The 14,320-nt window shown below is 31.7% G+C and overlaps 1 protein-coding gene across 7 annotated transcripts in view; it reads left to right on the top strand.

Moving 5' to 3' along the window:
• LOC107446979 (meiosis regulator and mRNA stability factor 1-like protein) overlaps positions 1 to 11,799 on the top strand; it is an 88,185-nt gene extending 76,386 nt beyond the window's left edge. For all 7 annotated transcript variants that reach the window (XM_016061771.4, XM_016061770.4, XM_016061772.4 and 4 more), the window contains 4 exons: positions 1,457 to 1,660; positions 6,162 to 6,417; positions 9,460 to 9,561; positions 10,804 to 11,799. In XM_016061771.4, coding sequence (XP_015917257.2) covers positions 1,457 to 1,660; positions 6,162 to 6,417; positions 9,460 to 9,561; positions 10,804 to 11,030 — 789 coding nt within the window. In that variant the 3' untranslated portion in view covers positions 11,031 to 11,799. The remainder of the gene's footprint in view (positions 1 to 1,456; positions 1,661 to 6,161; positions 6,418 to 9,459; positions 9,562 to 10,803) is intronic.
• Positions 11,800 to 14,320: the final 2,521 nt, after the last annotated feature.

The raw sequence follows: 14,320 nt of genomic DNA, 5'->3' as shown, positions 1-14,320 counted from the left end.
AGTAGCAACCCTGTCATCATAGTTGGCCAGACAGCCTAATGTGAGCCGATGCCTTCCTCTGAAGATTTCTCCGTAACGACTTTCTATCTATCTTTGGTCTCGAATTCTTTTCAATAATTGCAAGAAAAGGCCAGACTAGCCTGGTCGGTAGCAGGGCTAAAGAGAATACAAGGGCTAGTTCACTCCGCTCTTAGAGCTGAAGCTCCTCATGACGTCACTGTGTCTACAGATCTCGGAGATCGCAAGCAAAGATATGANGAAGTAAAAGTGCGAGCTTTGCGCCAAAGTGACGTCACTAGAGTGACGTCGGAGGATCGGCGCGGCAAGAGATACTTCAAAGGAGTGAACTAGCCCTTCTATTCTCTTTAGCCCTGGGTCGGTAGGGCACTGGGCCCATGTCCTGGAATTCGTGGATTCGATCCCCGCTGGCGGAAGACTCCCTGTGTAGTAAATGATGACTGATGCACGTTAAATCTGTTGTCTCAAGGTTCCCATAACGAATGAATACCATTGGGGGCCCTGATACAGGAGTTTCCTTGTCTTTTGGTTTAGAATTACAAGGCTACAGAGTTTAACATTAGTAGTCGTAAACCCGAAAATGTAGTCATCTGAACCGAGGCCTTTCCCGTTTTCTTGTTCTTAAACACAAAATCCAAATTTTTTTTTTCAAATTGTTTACCAATCGTCAAAGCATAAATGTATTTCTGTTTTCTAAATCATTTATTGTGAGTGTCAATTGTGCAACTAGAAAATGAACTGTATTTTTAAAAAAAAAACATTTCAGAAGTATAGAAGCAGATGTTATGTTAGGTATCTTATGCATTACGCAGAGTGCAAGAGAATTTTCTCTAAAATTAAAAAAGTTCCCTCCGAATTTTACTCATCACTTTTTGAGGAAAAGCTTGAAGCCTTGCTTTTGATTAAAAGTAATTTCTTTAGCAACTGTTATAAACAGATTTTTGATAAAAATTTCCTATGCGAAGCCAAATCAGCTATTTATGTTCGAAATATAAATATATAAAAATTCTGTAAAATAAAGCTAATTTTTTTAAATTATGAATAATGGTTTTTAAAAAATCTTCTTTAGAATAATATTTATCTACCTATTTTTTACTTTGCTAAATATAAGTGCTTGTATTTCCAATTTTGAATTTTTCTTTTTGACTAACATGATTATGCCGGGTGTATCAAAACTGTACACATAGCCCAAGAATTGTTGCTGGTAAAATCTTCTTTATTTTATTTCTCAAACGTTGACAGGTATGTGAATGGGAAAAAATATTAGGTGAAAATATTTCTAACTTTAAACAAATAGTGTTTTCCCCTCTGCTGTGTCACAACTTGGAGAAAGTGGGTGTTTCATTATTCTGCTCTAGGTAGATGGATGTATAGTTTGTTAAGTGCATTTTTTGTCTCCATATTTAAAGTAAAATAATGCTTAATTTTAATGTTTTAGATAGTGATTGGGTATGTCAGGACTTACGTGACCTTGGTGGATGAGAAAGTGATCCATCAAATATCACTTAATATCCGGCGTTTATTGATGGAGCAACTGGAAAGTAAAATGACCATCAATGAATTTTGTGAGAAGTATGAAATGCGATATGGTCACAAGATAACCCCTTCCTTACATTTCAAAGATATGGAAGAATTCATTGAGGTGAGTTATATTGACTTTTTTTAAAATCACTTTCCAACATAAAGTAAAGAATTCTTGAATATTTAAACCAGAATACAATAAATGATGCTGAATAAATGCATGCCTGCCAAGTCTCGTCTTTTTTAACGAAGACTCCTGTATTTTACTAATTTCTGTTTACTTGTATATTCTCAAATTTCTCCCTACTTGTTGAGGAAACTTACGAAGAAAAAAACTTATGATAAAATATCCCCTGATGACAAAAATACTTCTCTTATTCCTCAACAGATGGTGTTATTGCCAGTTATGCAGTATGTTGAGCGTTAATAGTTTAAGTTGAGCCGTGATGGCCCAGGGGATAGAGCGCTCGCCTTCCAACGAAATGATCCCAGGTTCGAATTCCAGCAATGAATGGCCAATGCGAATTTTATTACGAATTTTAATACGAATTTTATTTTTCTGCTGTTGTCAAGGGTTCTGAAGACATCCATAAAATATTAGTATTTCAATTGAAATAAATACTTTCTATTGAGAAATTTTTAAACTATTCTATGTATTGACAAATGAAATTTTTTTAAATGTATAATTATTCCTTTTGAGATTTATCATATGTTTTTATAATGGATTAAAGTTGCAAGTCAGTAAATAAAACAAATTTAATAAAAGAACAAGCGTTCAACTAAATGGTTTTTTCTTTAATTTGATGAATGGTTCCTATATGCAGCATTTTATTTCTTGTATAAAATATAATTTTTCATACAAAAAAAATTTTTTTTGTGTGTTTGTCTTAATGTAATGTAAGCATATTTCACTGAAAATAATACCACATTTTATAAATTTCCTATGCTTGACCTAAAGTGGATTAAAGCATTACTTTTTAGCTAATCATTGTCTTTTTAAAACTTATAAGCAATGCTCTCATTTTTTTTTTCTTGTCATAATGCTGTTTTAATAAAGAATCCAAATTAATAATTTTGTTACATCCATTTTTTATATTAAAATATATTTTTAAAATCTATTCTTTATTGTATACACTGTTTTGATGAAATTAATCCTGAATTTATTTATGTAATTATTTAAATGTTGTCCAGTTATATGGGACTCAAAAAATAAATTCAGATTGAGGAAAGGAACAATTTTCTGCATATATTGTAAATTCTTAATATTTATGCGAATTTCTAAATTTCAATTGCTCTTATTTATATTATAAAAATCTGTAATTGTTTAGAAACTGTGAAATCTCAGAAAATTTGATTTTGCCCAGATAGATCAGAAATTTAACGATCATTCATTATGAGCAATATATATAAATCGACGAATGTTAATCAACATAAAATAATAAATAAAGATAATAGATAAAGGTAAAATCGCTAAAAAAACATAGTATATCAGTGTTTTATTGAACGTGAATTACAATGAAAAATAGTCACACAATTTTACTTTTTGTTTTTGATCCGGTATTTGGAACTATAAAATTTTTGCAGGCTTTTCAAACGCCATTATTCCAGAAATAATTTCAAGCAAAATATTATTTAAGATTATTTAATTTTTTTTTTTCAGATTTAGTTTTAATCAGAAAAATTTTAATTGTAAGTCATACGTTTAAAAATTTTATGTTATTTTGAACTATGCAATTCTTAAATGACAAAATTGAAATTTTGGTTTTTTAGACTTCTAAAAAAAAAATTTTTAATTAGTACAGTAAAACCTCACTCGATCTTTACTCATGGTTTCATTCATTAATCATTATACTCATTCATTAAGAACATTACACATAATAAAACAGCGAATGTGGGTCAACATAAAATAGTAAATTAAGACTTGAAAATTATGAAGAAGTAATAGACTGTAAAATGTATAATTGGAATAAAAGCTTTAATTGATAAAAAACATGTGCAAAAATATTTCTGATACAAAAGTATGATGAATAAATACATCTATTTATTTAAATGTTTGGAATTTTATTTGTATACTCTTCTATGTTTATCATAGTAAGCAACCTGATAAGAACATAAAAATAAATATAATGAATTGAATGGTGATTCAAATGAATGATGACAAAAAATATAAGGATATTGCTTTTTAAACCCACTGGAACAAGAAAGCAAGGGGGGGTTGCGGTTGAGGGGGGCTGATTTGGTGGAGTCCGATTTTCTTGCAACTAATTAGAGATCATTGAAAAATCAGAAGTCGTTATGGAGAAATCTTCAGAGGAAGACATTGGACTGTCTGGCTAACTATGATGAGGATGACTCTTTTTTGTTTGGCACAAACAATAAATTTTCAACATTTGTAAAAGGTTGCTGTTCAATGTGAATACAGCTCCTCATTGTCCAATGCCTGGCACTGATTGTGATTCAGTTTTGCCATCTTCATCGGTGTTCCCTTGCTTCTGCAACCATTTCTCGAAACCCATAACACCACTGCAGCTCGAGCGGTACATCAAATGATGCATAAACCTCAAACATGATGTTTGAGGCATTTCCCCCCAACTGTTACAAATCATTGTTTTCTTCATCATTAGCATCACCTACAGCTTTTCTTTTCTAAATTAATTGTATTCAGTATTTTTTTTTTGTAATGTCAGTAGAATTTCTTGATGATAAACTACTATTTTTCTACTGTTAAAGAATCTCCTATTTTTGAAAACAATATAAACGGGTATGATGAGCATTGTAAGAATAAATATTAGTGACTGGACCGATAAAATAAGGCGATACCTACGGTAAACCGAAGATACAGGAAAGATGGGACGAGGTTGGACTGTATTATAAAAATAATGAATCATAAACTACTATATTTTGCATGTAAGTGTTTTTTGATAAACTTGTTTTTTAGTTGTGTGCATAATCTTTTTTTCTGAAGCTATGGAGAAATCCAAAAAAAGCAAAATTAAACCTATAGACACTTGAACTATGCCTTTGAGGGTCAAGAATTGAAATCTCTTGGAAAAATGAATTTTTATACAGAGAAATTACATCTTTGTGTCTGATGGCATGTTTTTAAATATCACCTGCACTGCATATTTAGAGATGATTCTGTTTCCGGAAAAAATCCGGATTTTTTGCTAACCACAATCTGGAAGTTTTGGGAAATCCAAGGTCCAGAAGTTTCAAGAAATCAATGATAACATTTATGTATAAGAATTTTTGGATATTTTCTTTAGAAATATTAGAACTAGAATTTATACTTGGCATCTCTTTCATTTGTAAATATTTTTTCTGGTTTAATAATAAATGTGATTTGACATAAAAGTAAACTTATACATAATTATCGTATTAAATTATGCTGCATATAATTTATTTAGAATTTCATGTTTTGAAAATATCAATAATTTAAATTTATATGGAAAGTAATTTTTTGAAATGCGTCAATGATTTTGCTTAAGAAATTTTCAGTAGTTGGGCTCACAATTACCCCTGCATATTTAAGCACATTAAAATTTATCATTCTAAGTCGTTGTGATTGTTTCTCATGACATTACATTCTGATCATTAGATAAAAAAGTTATCAAGATGTTCTGTTTTTTTATTTCCACACATTTTACATTGAACTTTTATTTGGAATAGAATCTTTCTAATCTGCACTGCTCTTACTACTAAAACTGAACTCAGTGGTGTGACAGCCCATAGAGGGCCAAGGACTACTGGGTCCATCTCAGTTTTCTTGACCTTTGAGTCTGGGGCACCAGAGCTAATGTTACGGTTGGGTGGGAACGCAGAACTCCCTGTACTTAGTTCCTATGCATGCTTGGTACTCATTTTAACGTCCTACTGAAATAAAAGACTGAGCCAACCTTGCCCAGTCCGAGGATCGAACCCAGGACCTGTGGCATGAGAGACACAGCTCTTACAACTCAATATAAAGCGTTTTTAAGAAAGTGCTAAAAGGTGCTTATTTTCAATTTTTGTTTTTTAGAAGCCCTTAAAGGTGCCTTTTTCATTAATTATTTCAAAAATGAGTGCTTAATTTGCCCTATTTGAAATGATTTTTCTTTACCATGTCCATTTTCTCCATGTATTATGCAAAAGCATGCTTTTCTCTTTGTTTTATTCTATGCTTTCACAATTCATTCACATACAATCTATTTCGACATACTGTCAGTCCATATTGTATGAAAGCACCAATCATTTTACATGTTTCATAAAATACTTAAGTCCATATGTGCATCTACTGAGCTGGGTTCATTGAGATTATTGCACTCTCATGTGCTCTCAACTCTGTTGCATTTTGTAACTCAATTTCTGGCTTCATTTTCCACCATCTGATATTAAACCGAAAAATCTATCAATCATTTTATAATGGTTAATATAATCAAGAAAAGAGTTCTTTGTCAGAAACTAGTTATTTTATCATGATCTTGTAAAATCTTTGAAAATTATTATGCATTTTGTTAATGTATATAGTGCTTAAAAATATCTTTGGAGTGCTTAAAAGGTGCTTATTTTTTGTTGAAAGATTTGGCTTTGCACCCTGAACAAGTGTTGAAATTCGTTTTAATTTAAGTGTTTTTTCCTTTCAGGTTAAGGATGGCTATGTTTTATTGACTCCTCTACAAAATCTTGCAAAGAAGATAATACTTCTCTTACAAAAGGAAGGAGGTTGCGTGGAATATGCTCTCTTTCGCAGTATTTATCAGAAGTATTATTACACGAATATCAACACAAAGAATTATGGTTTCACCAATCTGAATTCACTGTTTGAGCACTTTTCAGATTATTTTTCTGTTAGTGGGAAAAAACTAAAAAAGGCTGTATCCTTGAATGTTGAAAGATTAGGTAGGAATATTTTTCATTTGGACAAAACAAAGAAAGGTCAATATATTTTTGTTAGCCCCTTTGTGAGGAAATTTCTCAATCGTGTAAAACAGTGTTCCCCAACCTCTTTATCATGACGGACCTGTCAACGTTTGTTAATTTTACCTCGTCCCGTTGGGGGGGGGGGTGCATTGATTATTTATATTTTAGATTTTTTTGATTTATTAATTTTATTTAAACATGCCTTCAAATTAAATCAAATTACACCAAAAAATAATTATAAAGTAATTTAACATTTTAACTTACTAGAACATTAAATCAATGAGAACCCTGATCTTGTTTCTTTGCAATGAGACGGTTCCATCTGGGTGTAATCGGAGACAATGATACATTACAAACATAAAAAAATTTATGTCACTACCTTCGGGGGCTCCTTTTTTCTAAAAGATGAAGTTTTAATGGAACACAGATATTTTTAATTTNTTGCTTTGAGACGGTTCCATCTGGGGGTAATCGGAGACAATGATTCATTATAAACATTAAAAAATTTATGTCACTACCTTCGGGGGCTCCTTTTTTTAAAAAGATGAAGTTTTAATGGAACACAGATATTTTAAATTTAGTTTCAATGAAATGGACGGGCTGGTACCATTTGATCCACAGACCGGTTGGGGAACACTGATATAAAACATTCAACTTCAGTGGTCACTATCAGAGCCTGACTAAGGTAGGAGCATGCGGCCTCCCAAATCGAATAGAAAGTTTATTTTACGTTTCCTCTTATGAACTTTTTTTAAACAAAATATCAATACAATACAGTGTAAAATCCGTCAGTTATATGTTAGCTTCTTCATTAATCTATCGTATGAACACAATTTATGTTTCGTAAATCTGTGGCTCTCTAAGGCTGAATTCAGCTAAATTTCTGATGAACAAATTTGACCAATTAAAAACCTGTATTTGTGATGTGTTAAAGAAAATACAGATTTCTGGTTGGCTTAATTGAGCCATCGTAATTGCGAAAATTAAGCTGGATTCCGCCCTAATGTCAGCAAGGAACACTCAGAAAACTGCATTCAGAATGATGGATATAGAATTGTCAGAAAATTGACAGAACGATATTTCGTCTGATGCCTGAAGGGGGGGGGCTTAATAGCTATTTTATGTTCTAGTCAATTTTCTTGTTATCTATAATGAGGTGAAAAATTTAAATACATCCATAAAGTTCGGTTCTTCATTACTGAAGTAATGAGGGCCACAAAGCAAGTTTTTGCCCCTGGCCCCAATTAAACTTAGTCGGGACCTGGTCACTATATTTTATGTTCAATGTCAAAAGTGCTTGAATACAAGTGTGCTGTAATTTGATTGAATAATTCTTTTTTAAGATGAAAGAACAGTTTTTATATATTTAATTTTGAGACGAGATCATTTTTGTGAAGAGTATTTAAACTAAAAAAAAAAAAATAGTAAACCTGCTTGACGTATACAAACTAGTCTTTTAAATTGTCTTTCAAATGTGTTCTTTTCATTATTTCACTTTCATATTTTCCCTTTTATTATCTGATAATTTTGAATATATTCCTGATATATTTTGATGTGACACTTTTGTAAGTTATTTTAATATTACAATTATTTTGTTGGGCATGCCAGTAGTTCTGTTTCTTTAATTGTTTCACTAATTATTATTTATGTGTATTTTAGAAGAGTTATTCATGTTTAATACTTACTGAATGAAACATACTTGTTTAAAATTTCAAAGACACATATTTTAAATAGTTTATAAAAAAAATATTTGTGCCTCTTGAAAAAGGGCTATCAAGAAGCCAACCTTTCATGAAAGATTATGTTGACGAGATTTTACAAACAAAGGAAAAATGCTTTTATTTTTATCGGATCCTGTTCTACGTGTCAAAATAGCATGATTCAAACTTGTTTTATTACCATAAGACACTAGCACTCTTTTAAGAAATATAGTTTACTTTTGTAACATACAGGGTATACGCGCACCTGGAAAGTCATGATTTTCGTTATTGAACAAAATTTGTCATGATTTTAACTATTTTTTAAAAAAAATTCGTGGAAGGTCATGGATTTAGGTCACTGAAAAATCTAATTTTTAAAATGGAATTTACACCCACATTTCACGGTGTTCTGAATATCTGAACTTGTAACAAAATCTCCACACAGTCATATTTTATTTAAATATAAAATGTTTTTATAGTGTTCTTTAAAAATTATGGTGTTCTTTCAAAAAATGAAAGGAAAAATATCCTTTCTAGAGCGAATTATCTTTTTAACTTCTGTGATTCAGAATTAGTATTATTATTTTATTTTTTTTTTATCAATTTAAAATTTTAGCTGAAGCAAGCCAGTCATTGGCGATTTTTTTTTAAATTTCAAAATGAGAACAGAAAAATCAGGAGTATTTCTTTCCTTTTCGATAAACAAGGAAAGTATCTTTATAATATAATTCTGCAAAAAAAATTTGAAAAAAAAATCATTTGCTTTTGTATAAATCAGGAGTATTTCTTTCCTTTTCGATGAACAAGAAAAGTATCTTTAGAATATAATTCTGCAGAAAAAATGGGGGGGGGGAAATCATTTGCTTTTGTATTTTTTTTCCAGCTATTTTATTGCTTCAACTCTTTCTTTAGTCTGTTTCTGTTTTTTAAATCTATAAATATGAAGATGCAGAGTATAACAGTTTTGGTTATACCTATCATTTCTATTAATGTTATTATAATGCTTTTTTAAATTCATTGTTGTGTTTTTGTCGGAGAAAATAGTAACTTCGTTAAGTCATGAAAAAATCTTGGAATGAGTCGTGAATTTGAAAATCTAAAATTTAATAGATACCCTGAACTTAGCACCTTCCATCTTTAAATTTAAAAAAACTAATATATATCTATACAAGTTAAATTATTTTAGTATTTTCTGTTGCTAGCTCATTATTAGGTTTAAAGATGCTCTCTAACTGTTATTCCTTGAAAGTTTTTATACATTTCTTCATGTGAAAAAAGTCTATTGAATGTCTAAAATGAAAACATTTTATTTAATTTTCAGGTATCTTGAGTCATCCTTTGCCAGATTTTTTAGCATCTTCCCAGGAAACAGAGCTTATCAAAGGTGAAAATTCAACACATTTTGGAACTCAATTTGTGGAAGGTGAGAATTTTTTCTTTTTATTATATATACATATATATTGGGAGTACAAGTAAGTTTACTGCCATTTTTTATCAAAAATTGGCAGTTTATTGCGAAAAAACGGTACATTATTTTTTATTCAAAGCATTCTCCATTACTAAACACTAATTTTTCACATCTTTCTGGGAGCATTCAGATACCACGTCGGAAGAGCTCTTCGTCTTTTGAGAATAACCACGAATAGAGCTATTCCTTGGTTTCTTCAAATGATGTAAATTTCTGCTCAGACAGACAATGTGCCATCGACAGAAATAGATTATAATCTATGGTCTGGTGAATACGGCGGTTGAGGTAGGACTTCCCATTGAAGTGTTTCCATATAGCAAAATCAATGTTCAATTTCTCTTGTCTTCAGTTCTTATGGCACACAACTTCCTTGTTTTTGGATCTTTCCCAACGATTTTAAACGATGTGAAATTGCTTGCTAAGTCACTTGTTATGTAAGAGCAAGTTTTTGCGTTTGAGACGAATTTTCTTCCCAGTCCTTGTCTTAGTGCAATTTCAGCCTTCCTCTGTGTTCTTTGTTTTCCACGTCAAACTCACAATTTTTAAACTTCTGAAACGACTCTTGACAACTTCTTTCATTTAAAGCGTCCTCACCATATGCTTCTCCAAGCAATCTATGCACCTTTGCTGCAAATGACGCTTATTTGGCAGAAAACTTGACATTTTTGATAATTTCTAGAGCAAATTATCTTTTAAACTTCTGTGATTTCGAAATTTTTTTATTTTATCAATTTAAAATTTTATCTGAAGCAAGCCAGTCATTGGGGAATTTTTCTTATTCCAAAATGAGAACAGAAAAATCAGGAGTATTTCTTTCCTTTCCAACAAACAAAAGTATCTTAAGAATATAATTTTGCAGAAAAAAGGAACAAAAATTATTTGCTTTTGTTTTTTTTCTCTAGCTTCAACTCTTTCTTTACTCTGTTTTTTAAATTTAAAATCTTAAATATGATGATGCAGAGTATAACATTTTTGGTTATACCTATCATTTCTATTAATGTTATTATAATGCTTTTTTTAAATTTATTGTTGGGTTTTTGTCGGGAGAAAATAGTTATTTCGTTAAGTCATGGAAAGTTCTTGGAATGAGTCATGTATTTGAAAATCTAAAATGTTTCAAATACCCTGTACTAACTTCCTTTTTTTTTAAAGCCAATGTTAAATCAATCATCAAGTAATCAACTGTATTTTTTTCAGACTCAAATGATTCATCTGAAGAGAGTCATTTGATCATCAAGCGATCTCCCTCGTGCTCAAATGAAACATCATCCATGTTAAATCTGCATCAATTGAACCTCAAGTCTGGAAATCTTCAAAGAACAGATTTGTTCAGATGTTCAGGAGATATCAGAAGTTCTAAGAGCACTCCGACGCAGGGGAGTAGGAAAAATAGAATTGCTGCCAACTTTTCTATGCCAGCATAACTTTTTATGTCCTTTTTAAAAACCTCAAAATTGTTTGCTATGTTCCTGAAGACTTATTTTTTATTTGAAATGCCACTGTCTTTCATTTAATTATTTTTTTACAGTTCCGCCCACCCCATTGGTTTTTTTTAGCCAGTATTATTATTTATTATTTGAATAACTGTTATTTATTGTTATGCTGCAAGAAAAGATAGTTTTCTTCTGTTTTTGTATATGAAAAAATATGATGTTTTGAATTATGAATGTTGTGTTTTTTTAATGAATTATCAAATCCTATTTAACACAAGGTGGAAAGTTTTTTTTTTCCTTCATGATAATCATCCTTAACATTGAATGCATTCTTTAATTTATGCATGAAACATTTATTCGACTGTATATGTTAAATGTAAATTTAATTATTACAGTCGTGCACCTACCCTAGGGTAAAAAGAGTTTTATTTAAAGATCATATTTTGCCTTTTTACTCAATGTTTACACTATCGGAGTGTAAGGAAAAAAAATAGCAATATATTTTTTTTTCGTTATTTTTTTTTCAGTATGCAAGGTCTATCTGTTGTATTTTTAAGAATGTTCATTCAGTTTATGTTCAGCGCCATATTATGTGTAGAAATGTATGATATTATTTTCATGCTCATTCTAAATTTGTTTTAAAAAGGTAGCAAATGTTTTAATTTAAAGTGATACTTGAATTGAATTGTTGTGGTTGTAAAGTAAATATAATATAAATATTTTATTTTTTTATATTGAAAATAAAATTCTACATTCTGGAGTGTCTTATCTTATATTTGCTCATTGTGGTGGGCAGTTGGTGTGGAGTCTGTAGTGGCTCAGCGATGACTGGTCGATTCAAATTCCGCTCACCTGAAATATTCTTATTTATAGACAGATCGTGAGTTAGAATCTTAAAGATACCAACAAAACCAATACAGGGTTGCCACCCCATAGGGAAAACCTGGAAAACACAGGCATACCTGCCAAGTCTCCTGTTTTTTTACAAAGACTCCCATATTTCAAGACTAGCCGGCCAGGTGGCCGAGCGGTTAGAGTGCCTGACTGCGAAGCCAATGGCTGCGGGTTCGAATCCCGCTCTGGGCATGGATGTTTCTCTCTGTGTTGTCCTCTGTTGTGTGTGATGTGTGAATGTGGCCCGCCCTATGAACGGGTTTGTGGCAGTGCGGCGTGGGTAATGTTGCTCGCCTCCGTGACTTAGGTTCACAGGTGCCCACTGGGTAACGCTAAATGAGCAACACTTCCGGCATCTTCCGAGGTGAAGAACGAGAGTTCAAGTGCCTGCCGTTATTTAATTAAAAAAAAAATATTTCAAGACTATCTCCTGTTTATCCGTATATTTGTTGAAGGAAAATTTGGCAATAAAATATCCACTGATAACAAAAATACATCTCTTATTCCTCAACATATGGTGCTATTGCCAGTACTCCAGTATGTTGAGTGTTTTTAGTATAAGTAATTATAAATAATGATTAAAAAATCTTTAGATTAGGATTTATATACATATTTTTTACTTACGTGATAATGTATCAAAACCCCAAAAAAATGTTGCTAGTAAATCTAAAAATCACCTCAAATAACAAGGAATTTTGAATTTTTCTTTAGAAACTGGGAAAATACAGGGAATTTTGTTTCTTATTTTTGTCTTTTAAATAATGGCAACCACTCAAAGCACAATCTATGGGATATATAAGGATGATATTTCAGCTATATTAAACTATTTTATTTACTAGAACAATTTTTTAATTTACGATTTTTCTCTTAAGTTTTTTCAGCAATTATAACTATAATATAGTTAGTTAGTGTATCGCAATATTTGAAAGAAAGATTTTGCGGGATATACTTGGTGGTGTAAATGAAAACAATAACTGGAGAAGGAGATTTAACTTTGAACAGTACAAGATTTATAAAAACAACCCGATATTATTAAATACATAAAAATAAATAGAATGAATTTAATCGCCCACGTGATTCGAATGAGTGACGACAACACAATAAAAAAGATACTGCTTTTTAGACCCAGTGGAAAAGAAAGCGGGGAAGGCCGCGGTTGAGATGGGCTGATTCAGTGGAGTCTGATTTTCTAGCAATTAATGAAAAAAATTGGTGGTCAAAGATAAATCGGAAGTCGTCATGGAGAAATCTTCAGAGGAAGGCATTGNTATAGTTAGTTAGTGTATCGCAATATTTGAAAGAAAGATTTTGCGGAGTATACTTGGTGGTGTAAATGAAAACAATAACTGGAGAAGGAGATTTAACTTTGAACTGTACAAGATTTATAAAAGCAACCCGATATTATTAAATACATAAAAATAAATAGAATGAATTTAATCGCCCACGTGATTCGAATGAGTGACGACAACACAATAAAAAAGATACTGCTTTTTAGACCCAGTGGAAAAGAAAGCGGGGAAGGCCGCGGTTGAGATGGGCTGATTCAGTGGAGTCTGATTTTCTAGCAATTAATGAAAAAAATTGGTGGTCAAAGATAAATCGGAAGTCGTCATGGAGAAATCTTCAGAGGAAGGCATTGGCTGTCTGGCCAACTATGATGATAGTTAGCCCAATACAGCTCATACAACAGTGATTGTGTTTTTCCTCTTAATATATTTTGTGTATAATATGTACAGGGAATTTCTTTTTTCCAAATTTGAGTGGCGACCCTGCAACACCACAGCTGAAAACAAAGGAGTTGAAAGATGTTTGTAAGAAACTCCTTTATATTTCAACCTGAAATCAAATAAGTACTGTACACAAAAAAAAGATGTCCTAAATAACTTCTGTTATAATAATTAGATATTTCACGTTCTAAGTGTCAATCTTAATATTTCTGGAGAGTAACTTCAAGTATCCTAATTAATTAGTGCTAACTAAAACCGGACACAAAAATGTACTTTCTCCGAAATAACATGCAACTTTTTTTACATATTTCGATTTTCCCAGTAGTCAAACATCACTGGCTGCGATCAGTAAGCAGGTGGGTACCACTTTGATCAGCCTGCATAGAGACTGAGGGTGCACGGTATCGGTCCTCATTAAACTCTTCTGTAATTGTTCCATAACTGTAAATTGCTCACCTTCATGCGCAGGTCACCATAGGAGGGGAGCCATCCCCTCTGCAGAGGATCAAAATTATGATGGCATGTCTTTGGATCATCCTCCGGGATATTTCCCAGACCATCGCCAATAGCCCATTGTGCAGCTCTAGTGTGACGTAAATAAATTACCTACCTACATATTTGGATTTCTAACACTATAAATAGGGCTCTCCCCAGATATAT

This window comes from Parasteatoda tepidariorum, chromosome 5 (genome assembly GCF_043381705.1).
Source record: "Parasteatoda tepidariorum isolate YZ-2023 chromosome 5, CAS_Ptep_4.0, whole genome shotgun sequence".
Classification (NCBI taxonomy): Eukaryota; Metazoa; Arthropoda; class Arachnida; order Araneae; family Theridiidae; genus Parasteatoda; species Parasteatoda tepidariorum.
The sequence above is the reverse complement of the archived record's forward strand: the minus strand, read 5'-3'. Positions and strand labels throughout refer to the sequence as shown.